Here is a 16,130-nt window from a genome sequence, read left to right on the forward strand (position 1 = left end):
GTAGATCGTTTGTCAAATACATAACAAATTTCCAAGTCACAAATAGTTTAATCGCTAATAGAAAAAATATTTACCCCCCCCCCTTAATTTCGAAACACCCCCCTCCCCTAAAATGAAAAGCTGGGGAACATACTGTATATGGGTAAAGTGACGCATATATTTATATGTGTTAAACCTTATATATATATAGGAGGGTTTAAAGATTTTCCAATCTACTGTGTGTTCGTTCGTATTATGTTTTACCGAGGGAATCAATAAAAACTCATTCTTATGTTATATATTCTAATACAGTAACGGTATAACTGGACAACTTCCAATGGGTTTCTAGTCGACTTTACCTGATTATAGTTTAAATCCTTTACAAATTTCAAAATTTTATTGAAAACAGTGCATTCGTTACGCTAATTACAGATTATCATAGTCAAAAACTGAGTCATCTATCGATAACAACGCCGTATCCGTCGTCGGTGGATAATCATAATCTGAGAAAATGTCAGAAACATTGTATATTTCTGACAAGTTTCCTATAACATCGTCAAATGACGCTCCAGTTTCCGTCAGCTTTCTAACTTCATCTTCAAAATTATATTCAAATAGTTTGTCTTCGTAATCTTGCCCGCTAAATTCTACGTCGCTATAATATTCATTGTATGATTTCCAACCATCGAGCTCCTTCAGATTTTCACGCAGCTGCAAGATGTCGCTTTCGATCAACGTCAATTCCACTTCTTCTCTATAATTTGACGATTGATTTCCTTCAAATTCAATGACTCCGGTGTCGTAGGCTGTTTCAGCAAATCCTTGCGGATATTCTGTCCAGTTACTTTCTAGTTCGTCCCAGTCATAATATTTTTTCAAGTCAACCTCTTTTTCCGATTCCATTCTGCTGTCATGCAGCGTTCGCTCATATTTAGCTGGACGCACGCCAACAGACGCAATTTTCTTACCGATAGACAATATGTCGGATGAATCTTTTTTGCTCTCGCTTGCTTGATTAGAGTATTCATCATATTGTGAATGTGAATCTCCGTTATCCAATACTGGATCATAGGCTGTAATAAGATCCATGTTCTCATTCGTAGCAGCAACAGGAAGTGAGATTTGCCATTGCGTGCCGATTTTGACCGAACGGGATTCTTCAGAGGAACGGTTTGTATCGGCCAGGTTGTTAAAACTTACAGGTTCAGCAATTTTGTTTCCATTTTCTTCTAATGAGACATAGTCCGGTACCCCATTGTTCGGTATGTCTTGTGTGACTGTTTTTTCTTTATTTAACAGTGCAATTCCATTTGTGCTTCTGTTTACATTTTCCTTCAATTGCAAGGCAGAACCTGATTGTTCTGTTAGATTTTTGAAAGAGGATTCGTTTCTCACTATTTCTTCGGTGTTAGTTATATTTTGTGAGGAGAAAGTTTTGGTTGAAATTTGAGGGGGATCGAAAACAGCTGCTTTCTTGTCTCCATAATCAAATTCATCTTCTTCTCGCGTAACTACGTGGTGTTCATTGTTTTGTGTTGTTGATTCATCTTGTTGATAATCAGCACTTACAAACTTTGAACTGGCCATTCGTCTGGAAATTTCCACGTCGTACGCTTCCTGCAACCAATATAATTTGTGGTTATTTTTCTTTTTTGTTACCCTTAGTACTGTTTCTGTTATCACATAAATGCTTTATTATCATTTTGTGTATTAATTGGACACAAAAGACTACACAAAAGCTGTTACTTTTTGTTAATGTATCTATGTCTCCGTTTGTCTCTAAACGTAATTAAAATTCTTCAAACACAGCGACCATACGAAGCGCGCCCTAAAATGCGAATCGTACAAAAATGGACCTGAATTTTAACGTTGTGTAGTATAGGCAGTGACATAAGTATCGTTTGTTTATTATGCGAAGAAGAATGAATGTATTCCGTTTTACATCGTTGGCAATTGAAATTGAGGAGGTAAGTAATAGAAGTGCATTTCTTCCACGTTGCATTGTGTTATTCATCGGTACACTATGTCTCGTTTTGAAGTAATTTTTGGCACATAGGTAATTCTTACCCATTACAATGACAAGTGATCAAAGTTACACCAAAGCAATTTTGAATAATCGATTGGAGATCAAGCCTGAATTGAATTTCGGATAATTTCTGTTTTATATATCCTAACCAATTTATCGCGGATATACGGTTTGAAAGAGAGATTGCAAGGAATCATACTAATATAGCTAAGATCAATGCGCTCATCGCGCCTAGTAAATTGTACATGAAACAATTCGATTGAATTGTCAAAACCTTAAATCTATATGTGTACCTGGTAAGTACATCTCATGTCGCGAATACGAACGTCTTCCACTTTATGGCCTTTAAAGTTGTCTGGTAAAATACATCTACTCTTCACTGGCCGCTGATAGTTCCAAGTATCTGCATCATCCCAAATTATGGATCTTCAAAACAAAAATATATTTTGGTGAATCCTATGCGAAAACTCAGATCTTCGTTATAGTATAACTAAGTTATTTCCTGTGTCAATCTTGCATTACATTACTCTATATATGCCATTTCGAGATGAAACGTTTCGCTTCGTGACATTTTGCCTGCAAGACTTAATAATATCGTAGAAAATACCTGAAATTACCTGTAAGGGTCCATTCTCAGACTGTGTTTAGGAGAAAACGGGCTGTGTAATCGTACAAGTAGGGAAAGCAAGTTTCCACAACTGCAGGTCAATGGGTTTCCATACAACCACAATGCATATATTCGAAATAACCAAGGCCCAGACGGAAGAGTACTTAAATTACAATCATGAAGATAGACCAAGCGAAGAGATGGTAGAGACCAAAACACTTTCTTTGGCAGAAGGGAAAGATTACGATTTCCATTGAGGCGCAGTGACCATAGATGTTCCATTCCATAGAATGAATTAGAATTCAAACTCGCTATATCATTCCTCGATAAGTCCAAAATTTGAAGTCTGTAAACCGATGAAAATACGCGGTCTTCGATTTGATTAATCTGATTTCCCGCTAAATGTAATATTTCCAACTGTTTTAAACCAGATACACTTTCTTCTGGAATTTCTCTTATATGGTTATTGTCAAGGTATAGTCTTTCTATTGACGAGGGAAGCGATGCTGGAAACGTATTCAGATTTGTTTCGCCTAAATCTAGATTTTTTAAAGAACGCAACTGGATCGTACGCAATATTTGATGAGAAGATATCCCATTTTTAACAGAGTTCATATTCTCGACATCTCGTTTCCTGCGATTGGATTTCAGAGATGCACTGTTAATATCATTTTCGTCCAGGTAGAATTCGTTATTATCTGGCATTGCATTTTTAACGACTTTTTGGTGAATATCTATTTCGGCCGTCACAAAATGCTTTAAAATATCGTCCATTTTTGTCACCGTCCTTGGTCCTAATGGATTTGATCGTAGTTGCAAAACTTTAAGTTTATGCAAGCCATGAAAAGCCTTTTTGCTTATCCAAGAGATTTTATTCCAGCTCATTCTCAATACTTCCAAATTACGTAGAGATGAGAATGAATAATTTGGTATTCCCCTTATAAAATTGTTGTTCAGGTTGAGAGATGTCAAAGTGTCGGGGACTGACTGAAGAAATATTGTGTCCGACGTGTTAAAAGTACAGGCGACAGTTTCGTTCATCAAAAAATCATCACTTGTTTTGTATTCGCAGGGTTGAGTCAGCCGATTCATCTTATTGTAACTGAGATCCAATGTTTGAAGATTGACAAGATCTAGGAAAGCATCTGGGTTTATTTTGTAAATTTGATTGTTTTGTAGATATAAATGGGAAACGTGGTTTATTTCGTGGCGCATAACGTCCTTCAATATCCTCGGCGGCAAAAAAGTTAAATTATTATATCCCAAATGTACCGACTCTGTTCGAATTGGTAAATATCCACTCAACAATTTTTCATTTTTTGTTAATTTAGAGCGTTCTGCACTTATCGCAGTTATACCTTGCCTGCTACAATAAACAACAGTTTCCACGACGCATGTACAAGGAAAAGGACAGGATTCTTCTACTTCAGGAGAATCGACATCAGAATAGAAAGGGAATCCTGAACCATCAATTGTCCAATCATAACTGTAGGTTTGCTTGTCAGAGTCCGTTTCATCGTTAATAAGAAACGTGTCGTTGACTTCCGGGTTATAGGATATTTCATTCCATTCTGCAGTTTTCTCCAAACTTAGAGGACGAGAGGAAATCGAGTCGACTAATAATAATAATACGGTTGTCAGGATTATCCACAAAGTCATGTAATATCCAGTGAAGCCCAACATGTTTCACCACATATTTTTCAGCAAGTTACTTCTGTCTGTTTTCTGGAAATCATCCCAGCGACGTCTCAAATAAAATGGCATTTTTTATCTACAAAATCTTAGCTATTAATGATGTAAAATATCGATTTTTGCATTTTACGTTTTCTGTTTCGAAATAAAAAACAAAAAGAAAAAAAATATTGAAACAAATTACGGAAATGTAGTTCAGAAGAAATCGCAAACAATTCAACCATCCTATTCCGGTAATTCACGCCAATTGGCACGCTGTACGTAATAAATGACGTCATAAAGGGGCCAATTGCTTTTTTTCAGACGCCAAAATGCCAAATAATATTTGGCACTAAAATACGCATATTCTAATTTAACTCGAAAACTTGCCAATTTCCCATTATCTGACACGACCCGGTCATTGCGTCGCCATGCGTGCGTCAAGATTTGATATAAGTTACGTTTATGAACTTGGGGTTTTCAGTTCGTTTTCTCCCTCTTGTCGCCATTTCACGAAATGCTCTTACTGAGTGGTTTGGATGATGCGTAATTGAATTTTGAATCTTGCAATTGTATAAAACCAAACTTAATAGAATGCTGGCAGAGTTGTACAGAATATCTATCCACCATTATTTGTATCACGTTGAGCAAACAATTTCAACCAATCAGATACGAAAAAATACAGTCAATGTCTCATGTTATCGAAACACGTTACGAGCATGGACCACAGATATATATATCCATAAGAAATACTGACAGCAAAAATAATTCATAAAGAATCGAACATCAAGCTTCTGTACATCCTATAAAAAAAATGTTTATTCAAATTACAAGAAAACTATTTAATTAAGAATCGGTTCGTGGACTGGCTTCCTAAACTGAAATTTGTCCTTTTGTGAATATCGAAAATTCTTTAACAATTTAACCAGGACCAACTTGTACTGAGAGAGCATGCACCAGTTTGCACTCGAAATTGGTTGATTTTTCGAATTTACGCATAAAATTAATCATACGTCTTTATTATACAAAAAAAAAACGAAGCATATCTGGTATGGATATGCACTTTATCTCAATAAAGTATTTCAGGAATCGGAGGTATTTTGAATTCACCTTATGGGAAGTTAGAACTATTAGTTGGGGTTACTCCCTATCTTTTCTCCATGCTTTCGAGCTAGTGGATCCGTATATACCGTAAGTATGTGAGTCTTGCTGGCTGCTACACACTAACACAAATCTATTTCTGTAAACAATTTGTCTGACCGAGGTCAGACCCTTAAGCATATTTCAACTGTTGCAAGCAAAGCAATAGCATCCACATAAATATTGGTTACCAAGTTGCTGAGTTTATTCTCAATGGAGAGAATTAAATTTTCGGACACTCAAAGAACAATATCTTTTGAATTGTTCCTCACTAAACTGCGGGATATTCATTGATCAGCATTTTAACTTGACTACCCTATTGTTCTTTAAGTGTCCATAATATAATTCTTTTCGTAGAGAATTCCGGTCAGACGAAACGTTACAGAAATATATTTATTTGTGTTAGTGTACACTGTACACAAATGCTCTTAAAACATACCGCCAAAATTATCATTACTATGAAAATCCCACAATATTGCACATAGCGATTTCCGATGCAGACAAATTATAGCGAATGATCATTAGTTGTTTAAGACGAAGTTAATCTCACGATCTCGATAAATCGCTTGATCGCAATCAAAACGTAACATTGCATGTCAAACGTTGTCTATAACGTTTCGATTCGAAACTGATAAACAGAATATTTTTTCAGAATCATACAAGCGAGGCGTTTTCCCCAAATAAAAATTCACGGCGCGGTTTGTACGTCTACGTGCAACGTTACTTATTTTACGTTGATAAGATCTGAACTTGAGTAAACGAAATAATGAAAACGCGACCGACGTTGAGCTGCCGCAGCCGTATCGTGAATGACAACAACACTATAAGCCTCGAGATAGGGTATGTTGTTATGCAGCACGAGTGGAATGCCTCCCATAGAAGTGACGTGAGTATTTATATTTTTGATTTCTTGTTCTCTGATAGCGAAACACAACATAAGAATAGGTTTAACTGTGTATCTCAGTTTTTTCTGGTTATATCAATATTCAATGTCTCTTCCAATCGCGGTTCATTATCAAAACGAATACAAAGAAAGAGACAAATTGGATCCGGAATGTCGATAAATTATGGGTACCCCCGAAGTATGTGAACCAAGATGGCGGACACCGGAACGTAGTATGTGTACCAGGTTAGGGTTAGGCCATAATTTTATTCCAATTTTCCTTATTTTAGTTCTATTGCAAGTTCGGGGACTAGCCAAGTGACCGCAGTAGCATTTGTACCAGAAATCATGGCCTAACTCTAATCTGGCACACATACTACGTTCCGGTGTCCGCCATCTTGGTTCACATACTTCGGGAGTACCAAATTATGTGCATAAAATGATCTGTTTTTTATTTATATTTTTTGTTGTGATATGAAGAACACAAGCTCATAATACGTCATTGATCAGAAAGAACATTTGCTGCAATTCCCCAGCGTCGTTTTTTGTCGAATAGTAACTGAGCTAGATAGTACACTTACTGTGAAGCAAGATTTAAAAAATACGTGAAACAAATACAGGACAGTATTTCTAAACGCACATCGCTTCAGAAAAAGGGTATTTTGATCACGATCATCTGAAAAGAACGCTTATGGTTCAACGCAGCTCTATTCAACGACAGCGATGAATAAATGATGGACCCCATCTAAAATCTGAAGCTGTATTATTTTAACTATATTTTGCCAAAGGATGAAATGCTCAGAGACTGAATGCTGTTTTCTGGCCCATTATATTATGTTGTGGAGTGAGGACGCAAATTGACGTTGTATTTTCGTAGGCTCATGGAATACGCATCCATCTACAATAAAAATAATGAACCTACTATCGATATTATTTTTTTTTATTTGAAAAAGCAAGTTTATGCATATATTGCGAATATAAACTGTTGAGTTTTTGTGACTTGGCTTCATATATGAATCGATTTGAAATTAACTTCCTTACCCGTCCGAATTGACTTTGATATCCTATATATATGCACATAAATGATGCTCGATCATTGAAACTTGACTAGTGCTCAAAACTAAAGTGGCGATTCTAATTACCAGAAGCTGATAACTATTTACTCAATATTAATTGAAGGTCTAGATTTGAAAAATTAACAGTTTAACACTTAATTGCGGGCCATGGAAAAGCGTTACGAGATGGGTGGGTGAAATTTACGAGGCCATGTCAAAATTGTTACAAGTAGTGATTGTGAGGTTCCCAAAACCCAGAGCTAACGACATTAATTGCAATATCCGATGTCATGTTATCAAACACATATTCATGCCGTCGGATATGAACATTTCTTTACATAAAACTGCATCTCTTTTATTGAGCTAAATACTGAAATTCTCGAATGTAATACAATGTTTACTGACTCAGTGCCATAACGGGATATAATGGAAATAAGGGAATCAGTCCTTTTCTATTTTCGAAGGCTGAATTTCGAGACTTTTGCCAAAAGTAAACTACGGAGAAGCCATATCTTATACGTTTGATTAATTTTGTAGAACGTAGGATGATTTAATAGATTACATTGTGCGTAAATAAAAACCAGTCAATATTTCTGTCATCGACTGAGAATTAATTTCCGAACGGTATGAAATGATACGTATTTTCAATAATATTCCTGGCTGACGCAGAATCAAAATCCTATCGTATTTCTACAGTGGTAACATATCCCCTGTTCTCTGATAACCCACAATCATCCAGTGTAAATTACTATTCATTTTTAATGTGTTCGTGCGTCAATTGCGGTACGTTCTACCATCATCCATCACCGCCATTGAACTGGAGAAAGTGGTGTGAAATAACATGAAAGCAATAAGCCGCGACGTTTATAGTAGCAGACACTACCTCATTCAAATTCCAATAAAACATTGTGTAGAAAACACTGTGCTTGGGTAAAAAATGTGTTGGTCTCAACCTTAAAAGGTAGATTTCACAAATTATATCTTCAACCAGATTATTCCAGAATTTTTCTAATCAAGTTACACAAATGACAAAGGGGTTTGGCGTTTTTGCAAGCATATACAAAAGCTCTAACATGTTGGATAATTCAAAACTGGAGTCAAAGCTTTGGTTATTCTCAATTTGAAACGTTTTGATTTTGTTCGTGGTTCTTTGTCTACTCTATTGCTAAGGTGTATCAAACGAATCACACTAGAAAGTTGATAAATCTTCATTTCATCTTCATTCATTTTATTATTCGCTTTGAAATTCGCATTAACTTTTCAGAAAAGTATACAAGTTTTAATCGCTACTTTACAAGAACATTTGAAAATTATAAGCATAATTTGAGGAAATTAATACCAATTATCAATCTCTTTAATGTTCTTGACTTATATTCCTGACTTCGACAGCTGACAGTTTAGGTCTTTTCTAAGAATAAAGCGGCTGTCAATAAAACGATGGTCGAAACATTTGTCCAAATGCAATTGAGAACTAAAGACATCAGATAGATATTTTTGACAGATTTCTGGTTAGATATATGCGGGGAAACAGCTGATATTTTTTTGTGTATGACACTAAATACTTACCAAGCACAGACACGTATGCTGTTCGAAAACACCCATTGGCGTTTGTTCACAGCGAAGCCAGTTATTAATACTTTCGAGGACGGAGATCACAATTACGTATAAAGTTAGTTAAAATTTGTATTTTTTTTTTCATTTTGGAAACTTGTACCTGTTGTTTACCATAGAGAATTGATCGGCGTGTTACTAAACATTACATATTCCCCTTTGCTACCCTAGTTCTTCCTCCATTCATAATTTAAGCAAATTACGAATAAATTGGCTTAACGCCATTTACGTAAGCGTGAAACATAATTTCTTATGATCGATCAATTAGCTGTGCAATTTGACAAGAACATGGCAATCGTGTTTTGACGTCGGAAGCGACAAAATAAGCTACGGTATCCTAGACTTAACAAACCAACGTTTAATTAAAAAATCTATATAGGCTGTTTGGTGTTCACGAGTTCAAGGGATACGAAACTTCGAGTTTAATGCCTGTGCACATAGTGATACTGCACTGTAATGAACATTATAACAATGATTTATGTTTGGAATGTTTGGAAGCGAATCATCTCCGGCCAGAAGTAATTATGCCATTGATAATCCTCTTTATCACGCAAACCATAGTAACAGTTTTCTTTTTTCAGTTGTGTATTGACAACACAATATACCTTATGAAACAACAACACGAAAGCAAAGCAATAATATGTTGATTGGAGAATGTTTCAGCGTGTTACTGCGGCGATGAACTTGCCGATCTATTGAGGGACAATATCCTTCATTTGTTACCATTGCTGAATTTATTAAATTACCATGGGAAATACTCTGGTCGCCATGGCATGTACTCTCAATCCTCGGGTGGCACGAGCGTCAGATTGACGACGCTCTATCAAGTTTACAGTTGCGTGACTTTACGTCTTCACGCTTTACGCTTGAAAGTGTTCAATGATAACTCGTGTCGAAATAAAACGATAATTTGGCAATGAATATGGAATAGATCGTAAATCGTTATCAATGATCAGTCAAGTTTAAGGTTAAAGGAACAAAGCGATTTAGTGATAGTCAAAAATTGACGCCAGTGAAGGATATCTGTGAGGAAGAGAACGAGTTCAAATAGCCAATCACCAATTGGATCGGCAAAAAACGGCATTTGTGGTATGGACACATCATCGGGTTTGTCCTAAAGTTCACAATTATTCTTGTAGTTGAAGGCAATAAAGGTATGTCTTTTCCGGGAAAATTGTTTTTATAAAATGCGGAAAAAATGATATTTCCAAACGTCTCATACAATCCATAGAGCTCGTATTGCTACGAAGCACCATTTTTCCTGCCATTTTTAATGTAAGACACTTGTTTCACAGATCGATTTTGCTAAGATTGTTTAATATTTTATGATACCAGTGATAAATTGTTATTCTATGGTATTTTGAGTTACTCATTTGAATGGAGCGTTTGCAAAGAATTCGCATAATATGCTTTTGGTTTGGACCAGGGAACAAGATGAATCGCTTAATACGTGACTCCGGTTGGATAGGTTAGTTGTAGTAGAATCTTTTATCTTTATTACGGTTTTACAGACATGGTAATTGCGCTATATAGAATGTAATAAATTAACAATTAGACAATATTTTGAAGTTCCTTCATATTCATAAATTTGGGTTCTCGTTTACTGAATACTTAGAACACTGAGTAGAAAAAAGGTCAGAAGTTGCAACTTATTTATACGAGTAGTCTAGCAAAATTAATAAATTTGTCTTGTGATAGATTTTCAACTTTATAGAGTATTTAATTTATCTGAAAAAGTAGGATAGGTTACCAGTACGTCATGGACGCATTCGATCAGTGGCAAATTCGGTAGTTTTGATTATCCAATACTTATCTAACAATATGGCGTGAATCTTACTGTTTTGTGCTGATTCGGATTGGCAAATGATTAAATTTTTTTGAGATTATTTTTTACAATCACGTGCTATACATACACCTTATATGCTTTGCGAATGGCCACCAGCCACGGCTTATTCGGTAGCACTATGTCGTAGAAAATACTTGTCAAATATTTTACAATATTTGTATATAATACTTGTCAAATATTTTACATTACGCAAAAGTGAACAAAATATTCAGCAATATAAGATCAAAATGCGACGTTAGACGACTTGTAGACGTGTTTGCATGTCATACGCTGAAATTAATTTTGCAAGTTACTTCGGAAGTGTCAATGTAATTTATATCTCGTTGCTGCAACTAAATATACTTTATAAGAATTTAAATTTGACAAGAACTGTAACTGACAACTTCAAGAGGCAATATAATCATTCTTTACAGAATTTGAATTAATCTAGAATTTTAATGAGGGATTTATTAAATATTTAAACGGCATGGAAACCTGGTAACGCTGAACTAATTGCTACTGCAGTGCGAAAAACCACAATGACACGCACGGTCGACAACTGATATATATTGATGTTGAATATTTGCTAGTTGTAAATATATTTTACTTCTACTATATTATACAACCCCCAAATCACATTTATGCCACAAGGATTATCAGACACTCGATGACAGAGTACCACACAGGTGCAAGTTTTCCGTAAATTGTTATAAATCGCGCTTTCATATATTTTGGTGTTTTGCAAGTTCGCTAGTCATGTAAACCTAAAAGGTGATTCCTAGATTGTTACAGCTGTATCGCCATCAAGTTTTCAAAAAGCGACACACCCTGGTATTTTGGTTGGTGCGTTCAATTTGTGTTCCACGAATAATACGAATGCTAAGAAATCTTTCGTTTCTTCGTACTTGAAACGGGCTTGCCGTTCGAAAAAACAGTCGCATGTATCTTAAATTTCGACTCAAATTTTAATGCAACAGAATATATAAATTACAATCAATCTGTCTGTCAAATATACTTCGCAATTAATATCTTTTGATCTGTGTGATGTATATACTCGTGTCGCGTATATACGTAAATCACTTCACAGACTTGCGAACGAACGAATGATAACCTCGAAGTTGTTGATAACGTTCTGAGGTTTTACGTTCTTACGTATGATCGACGTTTAAATAAATGTTTACCAACACTCGTCGATGGAATGCTAGTAATCGAAAATTAATCCGACGATTCCTGCCTATAACAATGTCTTCGAGGCGTGGATTTATTTGATGTTTTGAATTATAAAAATATAATTTTTCAATATTGTATACAGTTTACTAACCTTGTAGAAAATCTTGGACATAAATATTTTTGAAGATGACAAAAAAACCGAAAATATTCGAATCATTTTTGAGGAGTGACCTGGGTCACACTATCTTGGTGTCGCCTAGCACCGATGAAATGAACTAGGAATATTTATGAACATGGCCATCTGGATCTACAAGTATGTGATTGTGAATTGAGGTCAGGGTTACCAAGTAAATGCTGGACAATGCTGCGCGGAATGAATCGGTATATTGTTTAGAAATTACGAGGAGGTGTCGCCACAAACCCACAAAAAATTATAAAACTTCTTCGCATGATCTGGTATATGTATATTTACGTTCATGAACTGGGATTCTGACTTTCAGGTGAACCGATCCTGAGGCAAGACATGTCTTTCTCAAATTAAAGAGAAAATGAGAAGCCACAGAAGTTTTTAAGAACAAATCACGTGAACAAAACGAACAAAGTCATTATGTATTGTCATATGTTATGAACGCGTGTACGCAACGTGAAACATGGAAACCAATATATTCCAAATTCTGAAAATCTGAAGTCACGCGCTAACTACTTTTTAAATATTAAAAATGACAGAAGTTTCCTCATCCTATCTTTACCTTTGTTTTGAAAAGCTAGGTTCATTGAAATCACTGTCTATATGATTTTTGCAAATTAGATTCGGTTTCGCAATATAGTTAGGTTTAAAATGCCTTTGAATGTATCGTTCAACGCATTCGGCTTACGTAACAAAATTATATTTTCATTGGCGATTTGTAACCATACGCAACATCAACAAGGCTTTGTTGTCTAGGAATTTGATAGAGTATCGAACAGAGTGGTAGAAATTGAGAAGTGTACCAGTGGAACGCAGCTTTATTTCGTTTTGACAGAGATCGTAGATTATTTAACATGCACGGAGATTTAGTACAGAATACAAAATTGTGTTGTGCTGTTATTAACTTAAAAAATAATTAATTTGATTTTGCTATTTAATTATTAGGAAACTACTATATTAACTTTGCATATATAACAAACGCTAAATAAAACCGGCCAGCACAGTTACTATTAAACAAGAATCCATATTATACAAAGTACATTGATGGCCAATACAAATTGGGGTTAACGTTGATTAAATTCGTAGAATTTTTGAAATCGACTCGAATGGCGTCCCAGAATCAGTCGTGTAAAAATTTGATAAGAAGTATAATATATTAAATAGATTCAGTTGTTAGATATTTGGTGAATTGGAATACTTTCTTGCTTTGTCGGCAAATGTATTTCGTTTGTTAGAAATTGTATGTATGACACTCTTTATCAAAACATTATCAGAATTTGATAGCCACATTACGCTATGGTACATTAGCTTATCTTACATTTGCACAGATAAACTACCTGAATTCCAACATAAGCTTGACCACTACGTGGTTACCATCTCGCTAAAACTTCGCATATTGATTTTAGGCATTCTGCAATAAAAATATTTGAATTCAAATATTATTGATATAGAGAACCGATACAATGTTCATCATCTTAGCATTTTGATCTATCATCTTTCATACTCTAACGACGGGGTATAATGAATGTATTTCTACAAATCCCTGTAAAACCTTCAAATATTTTCCATTTATTTATTGATTCACGAGTAATCCTTAACTAATTAGTACTGATCTATCATCTGCATCTTTCGAAACCACAATCTTCGTACGTTCATTTTCTATTAGACAGAATTTCATGTATTAATCGACTGTCCGAATCAAGCAACGTTTTCATTTAAAATATTTTCATTATTCGTATCAGTTTTCGAATTCATTTTTTTTGCTTTGTTTATACCACGCCTTCAAGTTACTGAAACTGTTGTTGTAGTGTTTGTTGGATCATGTGATGTGAATTCCTATTCCGTTTTATATAACAACATAGTCATATATTAAACCCACCGTCGATCGAGGCTTTATTTTTGGCTTTGATTCTAAAGGAAAAGTGTTATTACAATACCCTTTGTGTAGCATATACCTATATTTCTATTGTGTAATAAATTGAACTAGCTTCAGGGCGCCTCGCAAACACGCAAGTATGCGGTGACCTACTGATCAGAAAATATGCGACTAACTTTATGTTAAAGTAAGTACGTTAATTAAGTACAAGCCTCAGGTAACTAGGAAATGTTAAGAACAAATAAAAGGTATACTATTGAAAATTAATATACTATTTTTATTGTATTATGATAAGGATAGCGGAATCTACCAAAATCTCGGCACAACATTCTGATAGAAATAATTCAAATTTTAACGTTTCTCACAACACACATGTGGTTGATATTATTATAAATCTAGCCCAACTAATTAAGTTGTATTATTCTACAAAAAACAGTTCGTTAGAAATTTTCATTGAACTTGTTGGAAACGTATCTGCGCTTTACCTACAAAATACTAAATCCACTGAAAAATCTGTAATAATTTAGTTCGCACGAATATTTACTATATATTCGTGCTATCTGATATATAGCCTTTACACTTTTTTCTACCTGACTATTCATTTTTTGTTCTGATCTGATTATCCTGCGTACCTCACACATACCCATGCCACCTGTGGATTTGGTTAAGCTTTCTTTCGTCTGGAAGCTTTAATCATGATTTATTGTCGTGCTTAGAATGGGGAACAAAGAGCTGTTGTTGTCTAAATAACTAAATATCATTGCGCACTATCTTCTCTGTTTACTTTTTAAAATCGCCCGGAAAAGCGGTTGAGACTCAACGCGCCGATATTAATCAAGGTCTAGGTTTACTGCTTGACTAAAAACAGGCATTTAATAAGTAAACTTATAAAGCTATTTGCTTTATAATCATTTGAGAGGCTTATCTGCACTTGGTTTAACATTCTACTGCGCCAAAATTTCCCAAAATTTCTTTATAAACTGAATGTTAATTGGAATGCAGCCGAACGTGAATAAAACGACCGTGAATTTACGATTATTCTACGACCCACACTTGGTTGAGAACAATAGTGGGAGAATGAATCGTTTTGTTTTTATTATAGGTATAAAACTCTGGTTGTGGTTGGCCCAGTCGTTCATGTAGAACAGTATAATTTGACCCAATAACATATTTATATCAATTATCCTTCAAAGTTGGATTTATTTCCGATAGCGATCATGACAAAAAGGGGTTCATTTAGTAAACTCTGCTTCGTCAAGCATCTGACATTAGGAAATCATATAATATGTTCTGAATGTCACAAGTTCTCACGCCAACCAACATTTTAACGAAATTGTGATCGTTGATAGCAAACTTTGGGTCCAAATATGATAATCATTCTTTAAATTCGCGAAAACATCACCCAACAAATATAAACAAATGTTCAGTCTAGTACTCACCTGTGTTGGAAACACAGATGGTATTCTGTGCGACTGCTCCCGTAGTCAATTTTTAGGTGCGCCCTCTATTTCAATTTTAAAGTTAATTCAATGGTTTTTGAATATATAAACATATACCGCCTGTAGTTTTTTGAAACACCACTGGTATCTCACATTAGACTGAAACTGTTTTTGTTCAAGTAGCAGTTTAATTGACTATATTATGCAGTTTCGGCTAAGAGCTGCCGGAAAATCATTCGAAATACTTGTGAATAACAATGAGGGTTTATTGATTTCTTGGCCTGTTTGTGTGCGACACTGAATCTTTTCATCAGAAAAGACCTAAATGCTTGTAAATATAATCACTGGTTATTAACTCACCGCATGTGGCGTCGTAATCCCTCATTACCGGACAGATTACAGCATTTTTACCGTGCATATTAGCGAGATGTATTGTCTGATAACACAGTATGACCGAAGCGTCTCACCCGATTGCCCGATATGCGAAATCATGGAAATATCGAGATGGGTTTAGTATTAACCTATTTTATAAAATTGTCGCTTAATAGTAATGGAAAATCATATCAAAATTGAACTTATGGAACTAGAAAATAGCGTTCAGATCGAATGGGTAAATGAGAAAGCATCCTATAGCGTAAATATATACTATAACTGGTGAAAG

The 16,130-nt window shown here is 35.1% G+C and overlaps 1 protein-coding gene across 1 annotated transcript; it reads right to left on the reverse strand.

Annotated features, from left to right (window-relative positions):
* Positions 1 to 342: 342 nt before the first annotated feature.
* On the reverse strand, positions 343 to 4,458 carry LOC120344741 (uncharacterized). Its single transcript, XM_039414053.2, has 3 exons — positions 2,623 to 4,458; positions 2,299 to 2,431; positions 343 to 1,596 (listed from the first exon to the last, which is right to left on the reverse strand). Exons 1-3 carry the CDS (start codon positions 4,293 to 4,295, stop codon positions 406 to 408), a joined length of 2,997 nt encoding a protein of 998 aa, XP_039269987.2. The 5' UTR covers positions 4,296 to 4,458; the 3' UTR covers positions 343 to 405.
* Positions 4,459 to 16,130: the final 11,672 nt, after the last annotated feature.

The sequence above is a fragment of the Styela clava genome, chromosome 5 (genome assembly GCF_964204865.1).
Source record: "Styela clava chromosome 5, kaStyClav1.hap1.2, whole genome shotgun sequence".
Lineage (NCBI taxonomy): Eukaryota > Metazoa > Chordata > Ascidiacea > Stolidobranchia > Styelidae > Styela > Styela clava.

Excerpts from the sequence above, each read along its gene's own strand:
- LOC120344741 (XM_039414053.2), bottom strand. The coding sequence starts at position 4,295 with ATGTTGGGCTTCACTGGATATTACATGACTTTGTGGATAATCCTGACA. Across the intron at positions 2,432-2,622 it reads CTGAGAATGGACCCTTACAG|ATCCATAATTTGGGATGATG; the intron begins GTAATTTCAGGT and ends TTTGTTTTGAAG. Across the intron at positions 1,597-2,298 it reads ACATGAGATGTACTTACCAG|GAAGCGTACGACGTGGAAAT; the intron begins GTACACATATAG and ends TATTGGTTGCAG.